At 38.0% G+C, this 18,762-nt stretch overlaps 1 protein-coding gene across 2 annotated transcripts; it reads left to right on the top strand.

Annotated features, from left to right (window-relative positions):
- Positions 1 to 239: 239 nt before the first annotated feature.
- Positions 240 to 18,207, top strand: INPP5K (inositol polyphosphate-5-phosphatase K). Of its 2 annotated transcripts, XM_076354403.1 has the most exons (13): positions 240 to 338; positions 2,757 to 2,864; positions 3,554 to 3,662; positions 6,573 to 6,689; positions 7,028 to 7,200; positions 8,697 to 8,808; positions 9,381 to 9,490; positions 10,074 to 10,100; positions 11,825 to 12,017; positions 12,266 to 12,403; positions 12,924 to 13,007; positions 14,279 to 14,383; positions 15,472 to 18,207. In XM_076354403.1, exons 1-13 carry the CDS (start codon positions 292 to 294, stop codon positions 15,568 to 15,570), a joined length of 1,422 nt encoding a protein of 473 aa, XP_076210518.1. In that variant the 5' UTR covers positions 240 to 291; the 3' UTR covers positions 15,571 to 18,207. The 2 variants fall into 2 exon arrangements, with proteins under 2 accessions (XP_076210518.1, XP_076210519.1); XM_076354404.1 differs by lacking the exon at positions 10,074 to 10,100.
- Positions 18,208 to 18,762: the final 555 nt, after the last annotated feature.

Raw genomic sequence — 18,762 nt, 5'->3', positions numbered from 1 at the left:
GGTGCAGGGAGGGGTGGGGTTGCGGTGCATCCCCGGGGCTGCAAAGGCCGCCTTGCTGCTGCCAGGCGCCGCCTGCACGCGCCGCCGCGGTCCTCCCGCGCGCCTGGCGGCGTCCCCGCGCGCCGCCGTCCTTCCGCAGCCCCGTCCCGCCCCCGTCACGCGGGCCAATGGGCGCGGAGCGCTGCCGCCACCGGGCGCGTCGGCGCTGAGGAGGCCGCGGGGCGGGCGAGGCCGGGGCCGGGGCCGGGGCCGGGGCCTCCGCCGTCCGCTTACGCGACTGGAACCCCGGGCATGGAGCCTGCGGGACCGGCGCAGCGCGGCGCCGCGAGGGAGCTGAGGTGAGCGGGCGGAGGCGTGAGGCGCAGGTCTGAGCGCGGCTTTTCCGAGGACGGGAGAAAAGTAGCTAAGTCGTTAGGTAATTAGCTGAGAATTAGGGAAACTTGTGTTTCTGCTTATTAACAGGGAGTTATACTAATTGGCGATGTTACGTAGTCACATGAAATAGAGAAGAAAAGCTGCTTTTCTGATTTGAAAGCGTCGGTACTGGAGGCGTCTCGGGGAGGCTTATTGGGTATTGTTTGGGTCCTCAGGACTTTCCAGAGACCTACTTACGTTTAACGGGGGCAAGATCGACTGCGGTTGCTATTAACGTATCTAGAGCCTCAGATTTGTCGCTTTTCGTGAGGAGGAAGGAGCTTGGATAAAACCCTGGCTTCTGCTTTTACGGTGTTTTTACATTCTGTCTTCACGTTGCGTCTTCTGTGGTGATAAGCTGCGGTGCCTCGCGCTGTGGGCTTGGTTCACTGAATCGTTTCAGGCATCAGTGACACTAGATAACGTCTTCATTAGTTTGCTTGTATTTAGGAACGTGTTTGCAGAAAGCGTGCTTGAGACTGTACTCTAGTGGTACTGAAAGCTTCCAGAATAGTTTGAGCAGTATCTCCTCCCTTTGGTGACGGCTGTCTTTGTGGCATCGGGTGAAAATTGGTATCGCTCTAGTCTCCCCTGCTTACTGTGGGCAGTACTTGTGAAGTAGTCGGGAGCATCAGTAGACCTTTGGGACTGCATAATGCTGTAGGTTATTTGCTTTGCAGATGCATGCACATTCCTCACTATTACGTTTTTCCTGCAGACGTAGTCATAACCTAGAGTGAAACTGAATTATTAAGGATGTGCTTGAAATTCTTACAAGTATTTTTTCTTTTGGTGTAAATTCTAGCACTGCAGTCTTTCCTGTGTTCTTATCAGTAGTGTGGACACTGGGCACTTTGAGGAGTTTAGTTTCTGTCAGTAATGACTGATGACTTCAATATTATTTCAGTTTTGTTTAATCAGATAATTGTCTTATGAAATTAGTAACTGGAGAGTGTTCCCAAGTGATACATCTCTGATGGCAGAATTAGATCTGCAGCATACATATCTTCCCCCCTCCCCCTAGAAATTTGTTTTAGAATAGCTTTTGGCTGACTTCAGTGTAGCCTTACAAGGAGAAATTATTAGTGAGAGAAGTTAGGGATCATTTTAGTCCAGTATGCAAGGTCACTTTCCAGCTCTTCCACATATATTGTGTGTCACCTTGAGCAGGCAGTTGATGGGGGGATAAAAATATGGCTCTAATAATGGATGTATTGGTGGGATTCACTATTTAACTATCAGTGTTTATAAGGTCCTTATAGGACCCTAAGATGGATGGAAAATTAACAGCTTGTTATTCTTTAAGTCTGTCTAATGTATAACAAGAGTGACAGTAAAGTGAATCCCTTTTTAGACGTTCTGATACTGAAATTACTATCTTATAAAGAAATAATAGACAAGTCTTATGACACGTGAATGTTTCTGGCAGCACTGGAGAGGAGCAGTAGTTTTGCTTGGTTTTGGTCAGAACTGTGTATTTGTATGTTTGGGAGCTGGAGATTATATTTCTACTAGCCTACAGATGGAGGCACATGATTCAAATCAACAATAAATTCTTTTAAATCTTGAGCTTATAGAATTAACCACATTAAATCTATTATGAAGAAACAATTCACTGTGTGAGGTCGGATGTGATTGCAGCTTTTGTAACAACCCATTGAGCGTGGTGGTAATGCTACAGGTTTTTTTTCAGTGTTGCTGCATCTACATTTGTCCTTTTGTGTTAGAAGCAATGCTGAATTTCACACGAGTGAAAACTTGATCTGGAAGACCCTTAGCCATCTGTTTCTTTTATACTTAGGATTTTAATGGGCTAGTCCTTCAGAGCATAGTTATTCTTTTCTTTTGAGCAAATGGCATCCTTCAGTAGTGAAGATGCATTTCAAGATTCAGCAGCCCTCTCCCTAAACGATTTAGAAAGCCTGCACAACTTGCGCAGCCGTTCTGCGAGTTTCAGCAGCACAGGGTCCAGTGGTCGCTTGCAGCTCCGTCAGCGAGTAGCCCAGCTTATGGCTTGTGTAGAGGACATCAGTTCAGATGATGAAATTCATGAAGAAGTGTCTCGCACTCTAGATGAAGCTTTCCTTATCTGGGGGAAAAAGCTGAAGGATAAGTGGCAAGAATTCAGGTTTTGTTCCCTCTAGTTGATTGTTTTTGTGGTGGTGGTTGGGTTTTTTTAATGCTAACTAATAAATAGATTTCTGATTGATGAAAAGTGACAGAAAATCTTTGTTTTCTGTAGGTAGAAATTCTGTTATTAGAAATTAGATGCTCTTAGGGTTGGTTACCTGTTCACGTTTCAATTTTAGCATTGGTTTTGTGTGATGTTTGTTTGTTTGTAGACTACACTTAGTTACCTGGAATGTGGGCACAGCTTCTCCACCTCCTGATGTCACTAGTTTACTTCAGCTCAATTCACTGGGCCCGACTATGGATATGTATGTTATAGGGTAAGTATATGTTAGAGAACTTCCTTTATAAGTTTATTGCAAAACTGCGAAGTCTCAACAGCTTACTGTCTGTTTTGGGAGGACTGTGCTATGTGAATCACTGCCTAGGAGGTGGTTTAACGTTATTGCTAACAGGAGGTGAAGACTAGAGTTAGTGACTTAGACCAGAGATAATTTACAGCAAGAGAATCTTCTCTCCTTTCTGCTGTTGTTTTGTGACAAAATATAGACTATCTTTTTTCTAAACACATAAAAAGTTTTTGGCTGCTGTTTTCTTTGTTGGCACATAGAGGCATATTCTTTTTGATATGAAAGTTATCCAAAATTGAGCATGTTTTAAAGAAATTAGTGCAAGCTTATTAGGTACAATCTGCTATCATGTTTTCCAAACTTTCTTGAAATTTTAAAGACCTGAGAGGTTATTTGTCATAACATATCTCAAGTCTAGCGTTGTCTTAAACTCTGTCTTCAGGTGTATATAAGCTCCTGTAACTTTGCTTTTCTCAGGGTTAGGTGTGTTAGACCTGTGAATGGGTTAAACTGCTTGTAAATGGGAAACTGGACAGCAAGAAATTTCTGACCTACACTGGGAGAGGTCTGGTTAGGATGTTGTGGTCTGTGTTCTGAAAAGGTTATATGAATTCTGTCAAAAACAGGTGATACAGTGTGAGTAATCTTGGTGTATTCAGCTTACAGGAGGTGAACTCAAGAATCACAAATTTTCTGTCTGACTTGGCATTTGATGATCCATGGAGCATTTTTTTCATGACTGTATTGTCACCATCGGGATATATCAAGGTAATTGTTTACATCTCTTAAATGTCACAGCAGTGAAGGAAAATGTCTTCCCCAGCTCCATTCAGATTTTTCTTTTTCCCCTCAAACTCTGCATAAAAGACAAGTTGATGGTGTTTTTTGCAGTTGTCAGTCACTTCCATAGGTACATTTATGTTAGAAGTGACTCTTCGTCACACTTGTGTTTTCCTGGTTTGTTGATAAAGGGAATTTTAATTTTTGTCTATTAATAATAATGTCCTTAATTTTAGCAGTAAAAATTGGACATACAGTTTTTCATTTCTCACTTGGAATAGTTGGGGAGTTTTGATGCTTTTGCAGCTCAAATGACAAACAGCCAGCAAGAAGTTGTTTGGATATACGGGCAAATGGCCTGTGTAAGTGCTGCAGAACCATGTGATGAATAGAAAAATACTCCTGTCGCAATAAGAATGCATTCTCAAGGAACAGAGTAATGAAGATTATTTAAAATGAAATGTGATGTAAACTTACACTCAACAGCATATTTCTTGGGGCCACAATATCTCTCTCTCTCTCTTGTTTGTAGAAAATTTTTTTGCTCTGTGCAATATTGGGGAACTGTATTGTGATGCTTCTAATGTAGTCTGCTTAAGTACCTGCTTTCACTATAAATATCCCAAGCAATGGCAGTGATTTTTAAGATTGGTAAGGTTTCTTTTTCTTTTTCCAACTTGTTTGTGGGTGAAAATGAATTGCATATGCGTAAAACAGGATTTTAGTGGGAATATATATTTTTCTGAGGACTTTATTTTTGACTGAAGACCTGGAACACTGTATGGTAGTTTAAATGACAAGATTTTTGGTAATATCTGGGGCATAAGGTCAGCTAAAGTACTAGCTATGTTAATAATGCAAACAATAAACATAGGAGAATATCCTGAATTTCTCTAATAAAGAGATATTAAAAGCCTTTTGAACACTGTATTGGTTTTCTAAATCAAGCATTATTTCAGGGTGATTGTATTATCTGCGTGCTAATCAGATTCAGTAGTTGTGCCATTCTTTTAACTGTAATTAAACAAAACAAAGGACCCATTGGGAATTATAAAAGGGAAAAAAACATTGTTCATTCTAGTGTAAGTCATTGCTGATAAACATTCAAAATCTGGCTGTGGGCTGACATCCGGGCCCTGCCTACAGGCAGTTAAAAAGAATTCCTAGTGGTATGCATGGTTGATTTTGAATTCTAATTTATAAATTGGGACTTTGGACACACTAATGAATGGATGCTGCCACCTAATGGTTTTCAGCAGGACTTGATTAGCTCTAATAATAAGAGGGGACTGTCAGGCCAGGTCAAAATCAAAACAGGCAGTGAGGAGAGCTTATGCTAGGACTTACCTGTGAAGTTGGCTGAGGAGGAGAGGAACAGTTACCCCTTCTTTGCTGACCTGTGACAAGGTTGGGTGTAGAAGAGTAGTTGTCATCCTTGGGGCATTCTGTCCCTTCAACAACAGGGTCCATTTTCAGAGTGTTAAGCTGGTTGGAGTCAGTCAATTCTTTCACCATAAACAGAATCACGTCCCCTCTTTGAAAGGTCTTTGCTTGATTTGGCACTGCGTGTTGGTGGGACTAGTGCTAGTTCCAGCAGAGGAGGGATCCACTGTGTTTTGATGTTCAAGACCTACAAAGAGAAGAGGTTTCATGTGGATCTTGAGAAATGTCTGGGGACTGGTCCACAGGAGAATGAAATGTAGCAAATAATAAAGGGACTGAAAGATTTTGGTATCTCATGAACATAATTATGGAAAGGAGAATACTGGTTACACCAAATGTCTGATCAGATACAGATATTTATGCATAACCTAGTAATTGCAATCCATTATTTCAATATACTGTTTAGTATTTTGTTGGGTTCAAGGTCAATGAAAACATTAACATATATTCTGAAATCATTTCATTGTGTAGATGTGGAGGCAAAGAAAGGAGGAATTATATTTTAAATTTTGGGCTGAGTTTGTGTACTTCTCCAGCAGTTATATAGTCAGTGTTGTTCTTAATATCAGGTTTTATTCTGATGTAGTCTTTCTCTAAGTTCATCCTGTATAAAATTGAACTACAATTAATATATTTCAATGTCTGTATTTTAAATTGAATCATTATCATTAAAACAAACACTTAAAATGAATTTTGTGTCTCATGCCAGGAACATTGTACGGTTCATAAATTTTTAATGAAAAACATCTTTGTTAGACTATTTACACACACACACACAACCCACAAAACCCCCCCAGTATCTTAAAGCTTAAACAGCGTCTTACATGCTCCCTAAGCATCTTTGCTTTGGAAGTGTTCTGTAAATTGGTTTTTACAGGCATTGCAGGCAAGAGTTACTGCTGTTTGCAGCTCATTGTTTTTGCAAATGCCTAGGAGTAACTGCTATGCTTTTTAGGCATTTTAGTGGCATTTAGAATGATTAGTTATATGCTGAAGGATGTTTCAGTTTGGAAAACTTGCTCCTGTTGGAGGACTTGTAGGTGTGCACTATTAAGATTATAGGTGAAAAATCAAGGATTTGGTTCTTCATGAACAGGATGCTTAAAGGTAGAAACAAGAGGCTGGTGAGGCAGAAGAAAGGTCTTTAAAGATGCTTGGGCAAAGACACATGTTTTGAGGTCAACTTCAGATTTGTAATGTAATGTTACAACTAATGTAGATTGGTTGAGAGATTAATCAAAATTGTTTATAAGCAAGTCTACCATAAGAATGTATTCCTTACAGCACTGAAACGCATCTGCGTTTACTGTGTCACAGTATTGAAGCCAGGCGTGGCAAGGAAATTGCATGACTTCTGCTATGGTATTCTTCACCTAAAAGCTCCTATGAAGTAGACCCAAGGAATTCTGAATACCTCCCTGGAAATGACCATTCCCTCTTTCATATCTCTTCCAGCTCTCCTCCGTTCGCATGCAGGGATTACTACTTCTGGTCTTTGTGAAGCATGTCCACCTTCCTTTCATACGGGACATTCATACCCACTACACACGCACAGGCCTGTATGGATACTGGGTAAGGAATTATCTGAGACTTGATTGCCTTGGTTACTTAGGCTTATGGTGGTGTGTGCCTCTAAATGGTTTCATGGTGGGAGAGAAGATGTATGGTTTACTTAAAAATGAATAAACTGACAAGCAGTGAGACTCACTTGTTTGAACCTTGTATGCCAGTGTGCAGCACAGACCATAATTTTGCCAGTTTATTAGCTGATATACAACAACTTATGTAGGAAGAAATTGTACTCATTTAAATCTAAATAGCAAGATTTAAAAATTTATAGGTGGTGTTAATAGTTACGTTTGCAGGTGTAAACTATAGTTTCAGAGAATGTCGTTCATCTTCCGTACCAGGGGAACAAAGGAGGAGTCACCGTTCGCATGTCTCTCTATGGTCACACAATTTGTTTCATGAACTGCCACTTGCCAGCTCACATAGAGAACACAGAGCAGCGGTTGGATGACTTTGAGAAAATTCTGGAGATGCAGTTTGAAGGAGAGAATATTCCAAGTACCTTGGATCATGAGTGAGTTGTTCAGACCCTGTTGTGTCTGTATTGGTTTTATCTGTTATATGGTAAACTCATGCACTGAAGAGTTTTGGTTTTGGAGTTTTCATCCATCATTTTTACTTCAAATGCCTTTTCAGCCTTGACCCTGAATCCTGGGAGTAAAAGATAACCTGAAAGATGGAGGTCTATTTTGCAAGACTGTTGTCTTCCAGTCTTAAATTACATTAAATTTGTCAGCATATGTACTGCAAATGTGATGTGCTGGAGAGCTTTAGAAGCTAAAGCCTGTTTATATAAAAAATCCTTTAGATCACTGTTAAACGTTTATCCTCCCTTTTTGGGGAGATTTGTGTTATGTTTTGGGCTGGTTTTATTCCTGTTGTAATTTTAGTATCTGGCTGAGGGCTTCTCAGCCTTTAAAACCTTGATTGATGATTTCTGTAGCTATATGAATTGTACTTCCCTCAGGTGTCTCACAAAAAAAAAACCCAAAACAAACCTGATTTGGGCCACTAACTGAGCTCTTGTTCCTTAATTTTGCAGGAATTATTTGTATGTTCTGTTGTTTTCATGTGCTGGAGTCTAAAGACGGTAATAGAACGACTTAAAAAGTGTTGAGAAAAACATTTTAGTTTGGTAATTTTGGGGGATTTTTTACACCCATAAAACTGCCAGGACAGATAAATCCGGAATAGATATGTAATATCACTTTAATTGTTAATGAGCTCATTAAAATTAGGTAAAAATGCATGACACATGAGTTACAAAATCATTACTTTTCCTACCTTAGTATAAGTGTTTGATATTTCAATTTAATGTGTTTAATTTTCTCGATTATGTGCATGGGGATGTACCAAATCACCTACTGTTATCTTCTAAGAAGAAATTACAAATGGCATTAAAATAAAAGTGTTGTTTCCATAAGATTAAGTTTGCGGTATCCACCCCTGAACAAAATGTTGAAAGTAGGGATTTTCAAAGAGAAGTTAATTTACTTGAAAAGACAGCTTTCCTGTTGGTTAAAACGTTGCCAATAATACATTCCAGTGCTTCGTAATAATAACTTTCTTTCCTAATAACGATAGAACACTCAATATGTATTCCTGCTTTCCCAAGGCACTAAACCAGAGCTGGTGTATAGGTCATGGATTTTGTGAATTATTTTACCTACTGTTAAAATTTAATTCTAAATCTGTCTCTAATAGAGATGTAAGTTGTTAGGAGACTCGGGATAAGTTAGTACCCAGGCAGTAATGAGCAAGCGGCAAGAATGCAAGGGACTTAATTTACTATTTCAATTCCTTTAAATTTTTTGATTAGCAGCAAGTTATCCCTGTGTAAGCTTATCTGTAACTACTTAATGTTTGTGTGTAAGATGTTTAGATTAAGTAATATAAGTGATTAGAGCACCTAATTAGCGTAATGGCTTATATTCTATTGAATTCTTCCCTCATGTTAATGGATTCCTATAAATCTTCCTTGGTTTTTTGCTTTGCTTTTTTTTTTTTAAGCGTTCTCTTCTGGTTTGGAGATCTAAACTTCCGGATAGCAGATTATGGCATACATTTTGTCCGAGAATCAATAAATAACAAGCGTTACAATCTGCTGTGGGAAAAGGACCAGGTACGTTGTCTTAATCTGTTTGGGGGTTTTGTTTGTTGGTTTGGTTTGAATGCATACAAACACGACATGGTAGTTAACATCACCTCTTCAGTTTCTAATTTCTATTAAAGAACACAAATTCAGAGTAGTCATGAGGTGGAACAGATCTAGCTGTTCGCGCTCTCTCTCTCTTCTCAGTCATAAGCCCCAATTAATTGCAAACTCTTTCTGCGTTTGTTTAGTCTCTTACTCATTTGCAATGCTCATGTTTGAAGCTTTCTTTGAACTTCATGGCTTGTGAATTGTTCCTCACCTTAATTTCTTCCGCCTTTTTTCTTCTCCCAAGAATTATTTTTAAGAGAAACTTATTCTGGCGTTTGTTTTGAGTAGAACTGCTACAAAACTTTTAAACAGATCGTGTCAAGAGTTCTGGCAGTAACAAAGAGGCACTTATGAATTTACCTTTCAAATATGTTGTACTGACCGAGATGTTGAATTCTTCTTGGAAGATGCTTTCTCGTCTCCTTTCCCAATTGCCCTTTAAGCTCTGATTTTTAAACATAATCTTTGAAAGTTACTTTTTATTTCTGCAGTTAAATATGGCAAAAAAGAAGGAAGCATTTCTTCAGGAATTCATAGAGGGTCCTCTGCAGTTTAAACCCACCTACAAGTTTGACCTTTATTCGGATGTATATGATACAAGGTAAAAGCATAAGATGAGTTTAGATGTGGAATATTAGAGTGAATGTGGTGCTTGACTAAATATCACTTCAGAAAGCAAACCTGAATTTCCGGAATGTACTGGTTAACTGGGGCTATTGAGCTATTCTGTTAGGCTCATTCAGTGGTTAAATCTGAATAAATTAATATTTCTGGCTGAAGAAGCCTGAGTCTGCTGATTGCATGAGGGAAGTAGTGAAACAACCCAGCTTTCTTTTTGGAAAGACTGGATTAACAGAATAAACCAGTGCTTGTTTAAGCTACTTCTTTTTTGTTCTTTAAAAGTGCGCATTGGTTGTCAGAAATGAGCAAAAGGAAAAGAGTAATTGTCTGCAATTTTTGTGTTCCTTGTCTGTTTAAGCATTTCATTTGATACTGCTGGTATTTGAAAATAAATGTCAATGTGTCGTTATAAATTATTTTAAGTTGAAAATGGAGCAGCTTAAGTCTCCAAAGTTTTTCTCTGACACTAAAGTTTGTTGTTAAGTATAAGCCTTATGTTTCAACAGAAGGATAAGTTCCTGTCCAAACAGGGGTTTTGTACTGATCTTTTTCTTTACTTCCAGAGAGCAGAAGTCCCTGTTTTGGTTTAAGTAAGAAGAGAACTTTCTGGATTTCATAGATTTGTAAATATTTCAGAATCAAAACAATGCTCCTTCCTGAGCTTTTGATTTGATTTTTGTGAAATATTTGAAAATCAGATGACAGCTGATTTTCTTCAGGGATTTTCTGAACCTGTCTGAAAGCTGTAGTGTTATCTACTCTGCTGTTGCACTTAATAGTGGATGTTTATTCATTTGGATCCAAAGACGTTTGGCTCCCTAATTGAGTGTGAAGAGATATAATGGGACCAGCAGTAAATCCACTTAACAGAAAATACTTACAGTAATCCAAACCTAGACATTCTAGGAATGAGTCATAGCCTAATAGTCTGTATTGGCTCATTTAAAGGACAAAAAGTGTGCTTACGCATACTGTGTGCATGCTGCTGTTAAAGCTAGCAGAGATATTTTGGTCGGATAGGAGGTGATCAGTAGACCTCAAGGCACGCACCCTTGAAAAGTGTGCTTTATGCGAAGCACACAGTATTTTGTTATCTTTGATACTTTTTCAATGTGGATTTTGAGGTTTTGTTTCCCATCTAACATGCCGTTCTCTGTAAAATAGTGAGTATATTAACTTAAGCTGTTCTTTTGGTATTTTCTTGCACAGCAGAGCAGACATATGGCAGCTCATAAAGATTTCTGTCGGTTTATATAATTACTGGAATAAGTGGGATGTGGCCCCTTAGTCATTTAAAATCTTTCCACCTTATTAAAGGTGAGTCAGACTTGTAAATGGGAAGAGGTAAAACAAAGGTATGTTTTGAATATTGAACTAAATGGCATTTACAGTTTATGATGATTTTGATATTCAAAGTTATTAAACTGACAGTTTTCCTTACACATCCTGCTCATTAACTTTTATAATTCAATCCAGTCCATTCTAATTCCTCTTCCATAGGGTATGATCTTTTCTCCATTTCAATTTGAAGTGATACATCCGTACAGAGAGTTGCTGTTAAGTATTCCTCCCACTACAGAGAGAACCACGAAAGGCTCATGTCTTATTGATATGGTATAAAAGGAAACTCTGAATTATGATTACAGTTTGATGTATAGCACAGTTGCAGGTGGCAGGCACAACTTTCTTGATTATGGAATTTTTAAAGCCTTTTGTTATGAGACAGCAATAGCTTGCAAACTTGAAATGCAGGGTAGTACAAGTTAGAGGAACTTTAAATAAAGCATTGCTGTGTCACCTGTGATTAGTATAAGCTACCTAAGTTTGTCCATTTTTTGTTGTTAAAAGAAACTTGTTCTCAAATGTTTTGAATAATTTCAAACATCATTCATACTCTTCCTGCATCTTCCTTAACTTTATGCCCCTTTTCTCAGAATAACTATATATTTGAAGCTTGGGGCAGTTGCTGTATTATCTCAATGTTCTTGCATGTTTTTATGGAGTGTTTTAGGAGAAAGTATCATTTCCTGTATGAAGCCGACTAACCCATTGAAATGCCCTTCTCCCCTTCATTTTACTCCTCTCTCAGAAACCTATGAAACTTATCTGTGCTAAATGGAGTTGAGTTCAAATTAAGGAAACCTTGGTTGTAAAGCATATTGAACAGAGCTGTAAAATGAAGCTTGGATGCGATTGCCTTCTTTTATTAATATGTATCTGACAGTCTTTCAACTTTGAGTAGATTTTGCATAGTATTCTTAGCTTTTGGCAACATATTTTGTTCTCATTTCATTTTTATCTTACGCTTTTGCAGTGAGAAGAAAAGAAAGCCAGCGTGGACTGATAGAATTCTTTGGAGAGTGAAAAATCTCTGCCAGCATGCATCAAAAGAAGACGAATTCTCTGCAGAAGAACAGACAATTTCTGTTACTTTGAATAACTATATCAGTCACATGAGCTATGGCATCAGCGATCACAAACCTGTTACAGGAACTTTTGGGCTTGAGGTGCTGTCCCAGTTATGTTGTTAAAAAAAAAAGTTGTTTTACTAAGTCTTGCCTTACAGAAGCTGGTTTTCTAAACTTTGTAAGTCATAACCTCTGTTTCATTCTGATTATGTGAAGGCAGCAAATTGCTTTCAGGTTATTTCCATTCAGTTAAGAGTCCCACAGCAGGTGTGGCAGAGAATAACTTGAAAAGAATAACTGAAAGAATGACAGACTTGACTGACTTTAAATTCTGTTCTTTTGTCTAGTTGAAGCCTCTTCTGTCAGATCCTTTGGTCATGCTGAATCCTGAGGGTGAGTGGAGCGCGGAACATGATGTTCTAATCAGCTATTCTGCAGTGCCTGAATTCCCAAGCAGTGCTTGGGACTGGATTGGACTCTTCAAGGTAATGTTATCGCATCGTGGCTCTTTACGCTAATGAAGATGGTGAATATGACTGGAGGAGGTAGTCGATAGTCTTCTGTCATAGGACATTATTATCCTTGCTAGTCATGTATACTCGATTGCCATTAGTTTCTGTATGCTGACAGTTTAGTTGCATAGCATGCGAGCTCTTTCGCATCCTTTAAGTTCTCTGCTAAGATAATGTAGTGATTTATTTACATAAAATGATGCAGAAGCTGTGAAAAGGAATTGTCCCCCCTAATGCCCGCAGTTCAAAAGATTTATACAGCAAAGAAAGAACAAAAGTAAAAGAAAGTCAGTGGAAGGGTGAGAGAACAGAGCACTCGCACCCTCTCAGAAACTAAGGATTTGTGCATGCCCCTGAAATGTTTTGATCCTAAAAGTGACGTGTTTTAGTTACTTCAGTGAAGTAGTAAGCATCTTGCTCACAACTTTGAGTTTTCCACGTAGTATGGTTTTTGTTTCCTTCGAAGGCTGATGGTTTGCATCTTTCTTTGCAGGTGGCTTTCAGGCATGTGAATGACTATGTTACTTATGCTTGGGTAGAAGATGATGAAATTTCTTCTAATAAAGACCGTAAACAAGTAAGCCAATTATATTTCTTTCTAATGTAGTTTTCCATAGAGTAGCATTCAAGGTCTATTTGTTCCATATCCCCTTCCTCTTACGGGTTCTGTATCCTCTTTCCCTATCAAAGCGAATGGGGAGTGATATTACTATTTAAAATACCTCTTCCTAATTCTTACTCATTTTCAGGTAGTCTAGAACACTTTCTCAGGTGTGATCACGTTGCTTAAGGGAATTGATGAAAAAGCAATTTATTCCTGTAGTGACTTTTCATCATATTAAAAACTACTGTCATTTTATATTTTGGTCTGTTTCTGCCACTGAAATAAGTAACTGGCCATTTTTTCATCTGATTGTCAAACTCGGTCAATGTATCCTAAATATTTACTGTGTGATTTTTGTTACAGTTCTAAGTACCTAATGTTACTAACACAATTAGTTCCAGATATCTAATACAGCTACAGATTAGGGTTTCTTAGACTTTTCTTCATTTTGACTATTGAGTGTTTTGGTCCCTCTTTAAAAACTGCTGTCTGTTACTTAGCTTTCTAGTAGTGCTTACCTAAAATGATTTAAAACAAATAAACAAACAAAACTTATTTTGAATACAAATTATCTGTTTCCAGAGATATTTATCTGAACAAACAGAAATTCAAATTTAATTTTGGAGACAGTGAGTGGAAGGATGGATGAGATTTTCCAGATAACAATGGAAAGCAGTTATTTATTGTTAGAGATGTTGTACGTTAGCACCAAATTCACAACAAGAGCCCAAATTGTATTGTACCAATATTCTGAATCTCAAAATTTCTCTGATATCATGCTTTCCTATCACTAAGCTTAAAAATCTAAACACTATGAGCGCTGTTTTAGCAGGATACTGTGGGCTGCGGTTTAGGAACTTTAGGATCTTTAGGACAGTACAAAACGGAGGTGGTGGGTTTGCTCTGCGGTTTCATGCAACAGCTTATTGCCACCAGGAGGCAGTTCATCTCTCTCCTTGCTGCTCGTGTGGCCTTGCCCCTTCCCTTACAACAGCTCTGGGTTTCTTCTCACTTCTTGCTGAACCAAGTCAGCTTGCTAACATGGTGAAGGATATTCTCTTTTCCTCCCTGGCTTAGTTTTCATGAGTTATTTCTGTCCTCGTCCTTTTTAGCCTACGTTTAAAAACTTGCTTATAAATAGTAAATACTGATTTTTATGGTGTCCTGAATGGCAGAGACTGCTTTTTTGTAAGCTTCTTTCTCTGTGGAAATTGCCCATTGCCTATTCTTATTCTTGTTGACAGGTTTACATGAGTGCTGCAGAAATACCTGATATGGGAGGAGAATTTTTGCTTTGTTATTATAGCAATAATTTCCAGTCAATAGTTGGTATCAGTGAGCCTTTTCAGGTAATATATTTGGAAGCTTTGATTAACGCTGATGTGATTTTTATTTCTTTTGCTTTCATGTGCATCTGAACATAGGTGTGTGCAGCTGTATTAATCCTGGGGGAGGTGGTGGCAGCAGAAATAATTGCAAAAAGGATATGTGCTGGCTAACATGCTGTGGAAGAATTTGCTGATATGCTAAAAGACTCTGAGTAGCTATTTTTGCAACACGTTGTAATGAAATAAGACAGGTTTCTCTCTCTCAGCTTTCATTTTTGGAACTTTAGGCTCTGTCAGTTAGGTCCCTAGTTTCTGTAAAGATGAGAACTCAACTTAAATGCTGCCAAGTTTCTGACAGATTGTAAGTGAGCTCTTTGTGCTCTGTTCTGTGGTAGATTTGCACAGAAGTGCATCCTGTATATTTAGTCACTTGAATTTGGGAAAGACAGAACAACTGGAACTCAAGTTATTTGTTTAACAGGCTTCTTCGTTTAATTTCTGAAAGGATGACTTAACCTGCACAGACTAGATGAAGCGACCAAGCATTGCTGCTTCTACACAAGCACCTTTTGCCAAAATCACTTCATTTGTGTATAATTTTCCATGCTGTCATGGCTGTGCTAATGTGTTGTAGAATGGTTGAAGTGGAAGTTCTGCATTGTTGGTGGATGAAGGGGTTTTAGAAGACTTTGAAACTCCATTACCTTAGGGGATACAGTAATGAAAGTTGCTGGGCTGGCTGGTGTATCTCAGTGATACTGTTCATATTTTTCTTTCTATATTGGTGAGAAACATTGCAGAGTCCAGTATTTCAGTTGTGTCTGAGCTTAACATCTACCACAAACTCTGCAGGATGGTTGTCAGTTGTATGTGGATACAACACACTATATGCCTTTCTTTTTGCATGACACTTAATGTTTTGATATCAGTTTAGTGGTTTTTTACTAGGTTTATTTAAAATTTCATAATTGCTGCATAGATGCATCACTTCTAATTTTCTCAGTTTCTAGCAAGTATGTAAGACATCTTTATATAATGGTGTATTGATAGCATAGAGCAACACAGTGTTTCTGAATGTGTTAATTTGTTTTTTAACTACTGTCTTCTAGATTCAGCCTAACAGAATGTTAATGGAAAAGGATCTGACACAGGAGGAGAACAGTTGGATGCAGAAACCTGACAATCTGGAATCGCATGATGAGTTCTGAAGGCAGAAAGAGCATTTAGTGGTCCTGATTCAGGAGTCAGATGATTCTTTGTCTTAGTGATTATAAGCTTTTACTCTTAGAAGATGGGAGTAAGACAGTGCAAGTAAGACAGGTAGGATTGTTCAGAAACTTTGTAAGCTCATAGAAGATAATTTATTGTCGAAACAGATATTTTTATTGTTAGGGGAGAGCAACTCTCTTGCACTGGATGAGAACCGTAAAAATAGCACCTAATGAATGCTGTATGTTTTAAGGTGATAGACATTTCTAATACAATGATTTAACCTAAGTTAAGTTGCGATCTGTAATAGATTTTTAGGCTTGCTCCTTTTTTGTAGAGAGTATTTTATTTACGATACAATATTTACTATGCTGTAACCACTTAATCATTGATTTCCAAATTTTGAGTTTAAATGAAGTTATTTAAAAAAGTATTTATTAGATACAGCTAGTTAGCTTGTTTTAAAATTTTATTTGACTTTCAAATATAAGCTAATTACCTTTTGGGAAACACATGTGGCAACAAGTCACATGAAAACAAAATCTTTGGAGTGTATGAATTCTCCTTTGGTAATAGATCCCTTTTCTTCATGCCTTACTGATAACTGTTTGTAGGATTTTCCATTTCTAATTTTTCCAGATTGAGATACATTTATCAAAACACACTTTTCCTGATTTTTTTTTTTATATTATTCTTTTATAGAACAATTTAGCCATTTGCCTGTTGTGTTTCTCCCTCTGATTTAAAAAAGTAAAATAAAACCACTTTTACACTAGTTCCTGGCTCAGAGTTAACCAGGATCCCACAATTCCTGAAAGAAATTGCTTAAGTTGAGAAATGCTTTAGCATAGGTGAGCAGACCATAGTTCATGAAGCACTTGTTGGCAAAGAGCTGATGATCATGGTACTAACCCCAATTGTTTTCTGTTATCATACTGAATTTAGAAAGCTAAAGCCATATTTAAGTACTTCCTGATACTATCCTGCCACATAATTGCTTTACTTACTACAGAGATGATGGGAATTATAAATGGAGAATTTCAGTGGAACAAGTTCTTTCTTATGGCATAATCTGTGCTACCAAAATTGTAAATCTCTTCAATTTATAGCAATTGGTCTGCAAAATCTCTGTTTTTCTAGAGGTGCTTAGACCTTAATGTATTCTGTGCACTTGAGGGTGGAGATGGAATAAGAAACATCGTGTACCTTTAAAAACCTGAAAGGTAGTTAGCTTCAGAAATGGTTTTGTTTCTTGATGAGGAAATGGAGATGTTTGGAAAGGATTGGAAGAGGCACCAACATTCACAGAATCTCAGACTGCAGTGCCGGAAAAGAGCACTTGTGAGTCTCCCATGTTCTAGATACACAGCTTCAATCTACCTACTCTGTGTGGTAGGTAAAGTTAGTTACTAATCACCGTCATGTTGGTTATGGATGGAAAAGAGAAAATTCGGTCCAAGAGGAAGAGCAAAGCAAAGGATGTTGGTGTGCTTATGCTGGAATATTGCTTCAGAACTGAATGGATTCCTTTTTGCTGTTTTTCTCAAAGCCTTAGTTTTTTCAGGATTGTTTTGAGATAGAAAGTTAACACCTTGATGTGACATTTGTTTTGCAGTTACTTGCTTATATCGTTCACTGTATAAAATCTTCTGGGGTCTGGGCATCTTTATATGCTGTGGAAACTGTAACATAGGTTAACTGGTTAGATAGTTGCAGTATGGGATTTAAGAACACCTAGCCTCTGTAAATTTTATTTAGTTGTATCTCAGCGTAGTGCTTGGTGTTGGGAACTGTTTCCAGTTGTAAGTAGCGACAGCAGGTTCAGAGGACATTGTTCATTGCATGGATTAAAACTGCCTTGAGGTTTACAGTCCGTACATTCCTGTTAAACTTTGGAACAATATTAGAAACAGTTTTCGCATTCGTACCAGTCTTACAAGAATTTGTTTTGCAGTAAATCTTTCAGATATGTGACTTTTCATGGCAATTAGGGCATCAGACAAATCCCTACCGAATTGCAGAGAGCTTGCAGTTCTTGAGTCGTACTCTGTTTCTGATTTTACTTGTGTAACTGTATTACCGTACTCCATGCAAGGAGATTCTGTGGAGAGCTCGCAGAACAGTGGTCTTTGAATTCCAGACCACAGCTGGCGATTTATTGTGGACCAAGATCCAGTTTCTTCTAATCAGGGTGCATCTGCTGTTCATGAGCAGCTCGGAGGGGGAGCCATACAGCCGCTTTACATGGGCAAGAAACTCAAGATCCTTAATGTTGTACAAGAGCTGATAACCCTCTCAATCACTGGACATAGAAGCTGCGTTTTGTAAACTAATCCGTTGAACCACAGGACTTCACTGAAAAAGCCCACAGCAGCTGTGACTGAATCTGCTTGTGTGTCTGTAGGATGCTGCACAGAACTGTATACTTCTTTCTTAAGTATTATGCACACAGTAGCACTTTTGTTTACTACTATGGTAGCTTTTCAAACTATTCCATGACCTGTAATGATGCAATTTCTGATGAAATTTATCTTTCTTAAAACACCTTTGACTGGATGTTATAATCACTGGAAGTGTTTTTATACTCTTGTTTTCTTTTCATGTACCACTAAAATAAATCCTGGCAGTGAAGTGTTCTACATGGCCTCTATTAATTTGAGAACGAACAAATTGGTTTGGGTGGGGAGGATTAATTCATGCATGGTAACCTTTCTCCAAGAAACTTTGGTCATGTTTAATGTGCAGACACAACAGTATTTTAGAATGGAAATATGTCAGTAATAACATACGCGGTAGGGCTTTGGACTGCAAAAGAAGGGCAAGGAGAAACACTGTTTTTCTTTTGGACAAAGCAGAGTCATCTAATCCTTTTTTTTCCATTTAAGTGAATCCAGTATTAAATGGACTTCTGTTGTGGATTTTCTGTCCCACCCTCCCCCATTGAGGAGGTTTTGATATTTTCCTTGTAAAAATGCTCAAGCCACTTAAATTGCTTTCTTAATTTTTAAGAACAGGTTCTTCTAAATTCACTTTTTCACAGTGAATTTTTCACAGTATGATTTGAGATGTCTTTTTTTGTCTTTGTGAAAGATCTGCTACATGGTACTTCGTATTTTAAATTTTGTATGTTTTAATATAAATTTGCTATCGAATAATTTCCATCTAAGGGTAACTTTTCATAATTCCCTGCT

The sequence above is a fragment of the Aptenodytes patagonicus genome, chromosome 17 (genome assembly GCF_965638725.1).
Source record: "Aptenodytes patagonicus chromosome 17, bAptPat1.pri.cur, whole genome shotgun sequence".
Lineage (NCBI taxonomy): Eukaryota > Metazoa > Chordata > Aves > Sphenisciformes > Spheniscidae > Aptenodytes > Aptenodytes patagonicus.
This window is presented reverse-complemented; position numbering and strand designations above follow the sequence as displayed.

Coding starts and splice junctions, on each gene's coding strand:
- INPP5K (XM_076354403.1), top strand. CDS start 292: ATGGAGCCTGCGGGACCGGCGCAGCGCGGCGCCGCGAGGGAGCTGAG. Junction 6,690..7,027: donor CAGGCCTGTATGGATACTGG/GTAAGGAATTAT, acceptor CTTCCGTACCAG/GGGAACAAAGGAGGAGTCAC. Junction 10,101..11,824: donor AAGTCCCTGTTTTGGTTTAA/GTAAGAAGAGAA, acceptor ACGCTTTTGCAG/TGAGAAGAAAAGAAAGCCAG.